This window comes from Choloepus didactylus, chromosome 2, assembly GCF_015220235.1.
Source record: "Choloepus didactylus isolate mChoDid1 chromosome 2, mChoDid1.pri, whole genome shotgun sequence".
Taxonomy (NCBI): domain Eukaryota; kingdom Metazoa; phylum Chordata; class Mammalia; order Pilosa; family Megalonychidae; genus Choloepus; species Choloepus didactylus.
In genome coordinates this window covers 36,470,392-36,477,105 of record NC_051308.1, presented here as the reverse complement: position 1 = coordinate 36,477,105, position 6,714 = coordinate 36,470,392, and the positions used below count along the sequence as shown (strand labels likewise).

The window sequence follows — 6,714 nt, the reverse complement described above, 5'->3', positions numbered from 1 at the left end:
AACACAGGTGGGGGTTCACAGCTCTAAATGTCACCTTGATTTTCTACAACTCCATCTGCCTCCTGCGACACCCACCCTGGCCCCCTCCTTGTCCACACTGTGCGGGGTGCTAGCAAGTCCCGGGGGTGCGACGCCGGGCGACAGCTGCAGGGACCTGGTGATGCCAGCCGCATTGTGAAGTGGCCAGAGCGTCACAGGCGACTTGGGGCCCCGGGATCGGAGGGCGAGACCGGTCCGCGCAGCGCTCCCTGCAGGCCCCGCAATCGTCGCCCAGACGCTGGGCGCGCCCAGAGGGAGCATGGCGGGCCTCGGCCACTTCTCGCCGCGGCCCTACCGGGACCTCTGGGACCCCCCGGCGCTGGCCCGAGAGCGCGTGTCCTCAGCGCGGCTGGCCGAGCCCGGGACCTGGGTGGAGCCGGCCCTGAGCGCCTGGGCCCGGGCCCCGGTCGACGAGAGCGAGACCGAGGCGCCCTGGCAGGCGCTGCAACCGCGCTGTTCGTCCACCCGGCGGCCTCGGAGACCCCTGTACGCAGACGCGCCGCAGGAAAGCCGCAGCCTGACGGACGTTGCCCGGAGGCTCCCGAACCGCGCCAGGAAGCTACGGTCCCGCAGCCGGCGTTTGGAGGATGCCTGGGGGGAGGCAGAGACCAAGCAGCAGGGAGGCGTCGGGAACAACCTGGCCTGGCAGTCACAGACCCAGCTGCAACTCCAACAGCCTCAGCCCTGCCAGGACTTCCCTCCAGCTCGGAGAGACTCGCCCCCACCCAACTCTGGGGAAACTTATACTCCCCTGAGTGGAACTTTTGGGAAAGAAAAGGTACAGAGTGGAGAGCAGTGGGCTGTGCCTGTCTGTAGAGGTCTGGATCACTGGTCTCTTTCCTCACTTCCCACAGAGAAGTCTTCTGTGCCCTCCAAAGAGGTCAGGACACAGTCAACCAGTGTGTACACCCAGAACAGGAACAGTAAAGAGCTGACTGGGTCAGTGCCCAGCCATTGTTCCCTGTCCTTAGGATCCAGTCAGGAGATCCAGAGCCAGCAAACCCAGATCCTCAAGAACAAGCTGGCAGAGGCAGTGATCTCCTCCAGGGACCAGAAGATCGTTGACTTGGTGCTGGTCCGGCTCAAGAAGGCCCAGAGGATGCGGGAGCTGCAGCAACAGGCAGCTGTAGCCTGGGAGGAGCTGAAGCGCTCAGACCAGAAGGTCCAGATGACCCTGGAGAGGGAGCGCTGGCTGCTGCTGCAGCAAGGCCAAGAGCGGTGGCAGCAGGAGAAGGAGCAGCACAAGGCTCTCCTAAGCTGGGAGCAGCACAGCCGACAGGCCAGCCGGGTGAAGAACATGGTCCAGAAGGAGAGCCAGTGGAAGACTCAATTGGATGACGAGGAAAACCAGCTCCGGGAGAACCTGGAGAGGGCCCGCACCCAGGTCAAGCACCAGAATCAGTGCCAGATGCAGCAGTTGAGGGAGCAGGAGAAGGTGCTGCAGGGTCTGCGGGAGCAGAACATTCTGCAGCTGCAGAAGAGGTTGGAGCAGGCCTGCTACAAGACGCACCAGCACACCATGGAGGACAGGAAAAAGGCCCAGGAAACCAACCTTACCTCCTTGGTCAATCACCAGGCCCGGAAGGTCCTCATGGAGTGCCAGGCCAAGGCTGAGGAACTCCTCAGGAAACTGTCCCTGGAGCAGAGTTTTCAGCAGACCCACGAGACCCACAGGTGCCTGCTTAAGGAGCATCACCGAGAGCTGAGGGACAAGGCCCGGAAGAAGAAGTATTTCCAGCAGGTCAAGTGGCATGCAGGAGAGTCCGAGGAGCAGAGAAAGGTACACAAAAGGATGCTGATGGAGCTGGCAGACCAGAAGATCCAGCAGGCCAGGAGTAACGTCCACAAAAATCTTAGGGACAAGGTGCAGCACATTCGAGACCTCAACATCCTGCAGGAGAAGAATCACCACATCCTGAGGCTGAAAGCTGAGAAGGAGGAGAAGTGCCACATCGAGGGCATCAAGGAAGCCATTAAGAAAAAGGAGCAGAGGATGGACCAGATCTCCCGAGAGAAAGAGGCAACCCTTGAGGATTTCCGAAAGATCTCCAGGGCCTCTCTGCAAGTGAGAGACAAAATGAGGCCCCTTCACAACAGCTCGCTTCGATCAGAGGCACTGGATGCCCAGCACTGTGCCAGTCAGCAGAGAGGGAGCTACTGAGAGACTGAGGGCACATAGTCTTCAGCCTGTTGCCAGAAAGAGAGGTGGAAATGTGATTCATTTTATAATCTGATTATAATTGAGCATCGATTTTTAAAAGTATATAAAGTAGATTCAATTTCCTCTCATGAACTAGTTTATTGATTCACTTGGATAGTTTAGAGAATTGGGGATAGAAATTTGGGAACTTTAAGATAATTACTTGACTTTGTACATTTTTATTTCAACAGAAAACACTCATTCTAGTTAACTTAGAAGCATATATCAGGCATAACTTGGAGGAACCAAAGAAAAATCTGCTATAAGGGATGTAGTTTATGCAATATCTTAATAAATCATCCTGTCACAATTTATCAAAGGGTTAGCTGTGAAGTAGCAGTCATAAGAAATCTCCAAGCAAGATAAAAAGGGGGGATCCTATGATCAAGTAGATTTGAGAGCCCTGCATACTATAATCCCCTCTTGAGAGTTCATAATGCACATTAACATTTTAAAGGCTCTGAAGAGACTTGCAGTAAAGAAATTTATTTGTTTAACCTCGTGTTTTTTTATAAGCCATTGGACCCTTTTTTCTGTCAGATCATTCCAAGGAATTGGTGTTCTTCAGAACACATTTAGAACATGTTCTTACCAGATTGTGAACTTCCTAGGCCTTCCCTCCCACATTAATGTGAAGGGTTTATCATTCCATCAGCACTGCTTTACTGCTCAACCAAAGCCATGTTATCCAAAGCTTATTGGAATCTTTTTGGTCTGACATTTTTTTTTAATTTGATCAGTCTGGGCCAATATTATGAAACAAAATTCTATTGGAATTTCTTTTCCCCTCTATTTCTCCTCTGTCTCTTTTGAAGGCAGAGTATGATGTCATTCTGTCTACCCACATTGTGCTAATTGATCTGACCAGGCTCTGAAGGAATGACTAAGCATGTTATCTTTAAAGTAAAGAGCCAAAAGCTAAGTAGAAGTTAACCCATCATATCTCGAATTCTCTATCAAAATGTTATAAATATTTTGAGTTCCTAATGTAACATTTGCCTTCAAAAAAAGAGAAAGAAATAGAATGAATAAGCCCAATTGGAAAACTTCTGTCTTAGTGGTATTTTTGAAGTGAAATTAAAGGTTCCCTGGCAAGGAATTTTATGCAGAGGCCAGTAGGAGTTTCACTTTCTCATCAGATATAATGGAAACCAGACCCTCTTCCCTGTTCTGTTTCCTTGTGCTGCTCTCATCTCCTGTTCTGCTGCCCCCAGAGAAACCCACTTGGGCCGTCACTCCTTTGCTGAAAAATGTTGCAGGGGCCCAGTTTTCTGAGTAAGGGCTTGCACACCTTGCCTCAATTTCTAATCTTATACTGTTCTCGCTCACGTTAATCTTCTGTTCTGAACAAATGCCATGTGTATGCCAGGCATTCTAGGGTGGTACTTAAGATGTTTCAGACAGACCTATTGTGAAAATGTGTGACTTTGGGGAAGTTACTTCCCTGAGTCTCAGTTTTCTCATCTATAAAAGAGAATAATACATACTTCAAAGTGATGTTGTGAGGGATGATTAAATAAAACAATCCATGTAAGTCTTTGGCATAATGCCCAGAACCCAATACATATCTGGTAATTAACTATTGTGGAAATTATTAATAATAATACTGACCTTGTTCCTTGTCAGTTCTATTTTCCCTACCTTGTTGCCTTCTCTCCACCTGCCTTCTCCTCACCATACAAGTCTGATTTTTCTGAATTTAGTTCACCTTCTGTCACTTCTGTGAAATATGGGACCTTGCTGGCAGCCCTATCTTGATATCACCCTTCCAGTGGCTCAGTAAACATTGGCAGTTACTGCTTTGCATGGCAAATCTTTTTGCAATCCACATCCTGGCTCTCTGGTTAGACTGTATCCTACTTGAGGCCAGAGTCATTGCCTTAGACTTCTTCCATGCCTGTGCCTAAGATAGTGGGTCAATATACACTCAAAATGAAAGCTATTAACAGGATGTTTTAACCGCATTTTTTTGAGCCCATATCCATATCCTATGCTTTTGACTCTACTGATGTTCTTTGCTCTTTGCTCCAAGAAATACAGACTTTCATTCTTTAATCAATACAATCAATCAACACAAAATATATCAATCTCCAATTAGTACAAAATAATTGATAGAAAATGGAATGCACATGTTTTTCCCTATTTCTCCCCTAAATACAACTAAAACCTGTTAACATTAGATATAAAACAAACATAAGAAAACTCTGACAGGTGGAGGGGAGACAGACTAGCTAATGAACTTAGAACCCGAGTTACAACATGCTGGTGAGTTTCCTGGGTTTTACTTTTGCCTCATAAATCCCAGATTTATAGCAGAAGGAGCCAGCAACCTAAAAATGCCAGTGGGCAAAAGGAAAGTCCCAACAAAATACTGTTCTCTCTAGTCAAAGGACCAGGGAAGGAGTACCCTAACAAGGTAGAATATTTAGACAATAACGCTCTATTGCAGCCAAACACCACAGAAAAACCCCACCCTTACCCAGCTGGCAAACTGAGTGGGAAGCATAGATTTCTACCCGTTCTAGGCCCTTCACTCCTACCTCCACCCACCTGCTAGGGTGGTGTCACAGAAGGTTGAGTTGGGAGCCAGGACTTTCAGCCCTACTGCCCTCCCCTCCTTACAGTGCCAGTAGGGACTACATGGGGAGCAGTTAGGGCCACTCCTAACCCTAACAGGCGGTTATCAGTAGAAGCATAGTGGAGAACCAAAATTCCCACCTCCACCCAAAAATAACAAGGAACCCCCCCCCCCCTACACACACACACACACACCCCTCAGCTGTCAATGAGGCTGACTGTGGAACCTGGACTCCTACCCCAACTGTCAGTAACAAGGTGGGGCTCCCCTCCTTCCCCTGCTGGAGTGATGTTAAAAGAAGTCAACCAAAGCAGGTTTACATAAGATCCAGAGTCTCATAATACTCAAAATGTCCATGTTTCAATTGAAAATCACTCATTATACCAGGTAGATCTCAAACTGATTGGGGAAAAAGACAATCAGTAGATAACAATACTGAGATGACAGAAATGTTAGAATTATATGAAAAAGGTTTTTAAGCTGAAATGGTAAAAATGCTCCAATGAGCAATTACAAATACACTTGAAACAAATAAAAAGTGAAAAAAGCTCTTGGAAAATAAAAGTCTCAGCAAAGAAATGGAAGATATAAAGAACCAAATGGAAATTTTAGATGTGGAAAATACAATAATTGAACTAGATGGCTTTATGGATGGGTTGAATAGCAGAATGGAGGGAACAGAGGGAAAAAAAATAGTGAACTAGAAGATAGAACAATATAAATTACCCAATCTGAGCAATGGAGACAAAATAGAAAAAAGATGACAGTCTCAGAAATCTATGAACTATAATGAAAGATCTAACATTCTTGTCATGAGAATCCTGAAAGGAGAGATGAAAGAGGGCAGGGATGAAAAAAGTACTCAAAGAAATGTTAGCTAAAAGTTTCCTAAATTTGGCGAGACAGAAACCTACAGAGTCAAGAAGCTGAGCAAAAAAACACACAGGAAATGGTGTTTATGGAGGCAGTATTCATGATTTGCAATGGTGGAGGTGGCCTAAGGGTACACTGACTGAGGAACAGAATGGTGACTGTGGTGTATGCATACAATGGAATATCGAGCAACTGGGAGAAGGAGTGAAGCTGTGAGACACTCAACGAGGTGAATGGATCCTGTAGACAGCATGTTCAGTGAAGTACGCCAGAAACCAAGGCAAACACTATAATGTCTCACCAATATGGACTAACCACAATGTGTAAACTCAGAATTGAATCTTAGAGCACAGCTTAACAGTGAAATGATTATTGTAATGGTCCCTAGATTGTAAGCTCTTACAGCAGTCAAATCTATTTCTGAATTGTAATGGCTATCTCCAAACTCTGAAATGCTGATCCCTTAGCATATAACCTGATTCTCTAGAACACTGGGTATCTGTGTTACACCTGAAACTCAGAGCTAGAGCTCGGCAGATATGAATATCAGTATTTACGCATATAGCAACTGTTAAAAAAAAGAAAGTTGAAACAGAGCCCAGACTTCAATTAGAGATATGAAAAACCAGAACTGGTTAAGACTAGAGCAAATCAGGCCAAAGGGTAAAGGTTGAAACTGACTGTGTTCAAACTTCAACTTCCATGTGAGACCAAGAGAAGAGATGTTTATTTGGTGTAGGATCTCTATTTTCTAAACAATGTAACTTCTACAGTCAGCTTGTTCAAACACTACAATTACATGGAACTTAGAATAGGAAGTGAGCTATGGTAGGTCCATATAGATTAGAATGAAATAACAACACATCCTACAGTAATTTGGATGGAGAATAAAAATATATATTCTGGGGCCCCCTGAAGAGCTGGGGGGGGGGTATGCAGAGGTGTTGTACTTCCTTACCTTGATTGTTGCTGATGTTCTCACAAACATTGGGTACTGACAGCTTGATGTGCTGAGCCCTCTGTC

General features: G+C 46.2%; 1 protein-coding gene across 1 annotated transcript; it reads left to right on the top strand.

Moving 5' to 3' along the window:
- The first annotated feature begins 298 nt into the window (after window positions 1-298).
- CCDC185 (coiled-coil domain containing 185) lies at window positions 299-2,235 on the top strand. The gene has a single exon (XM_037823185.1). It carries the CDS (start codon window positions 299-301, stop codon window positions 2,198-2,200), a length of 1,902 nt encoding a protein of 633 aa, XP_037679113.1. The 3' UTR covers window positions 2,201-2,235.
- The last annotated feature ends 4,479 nt before the right edge of the window (window positions 2,236-6,714 follow it).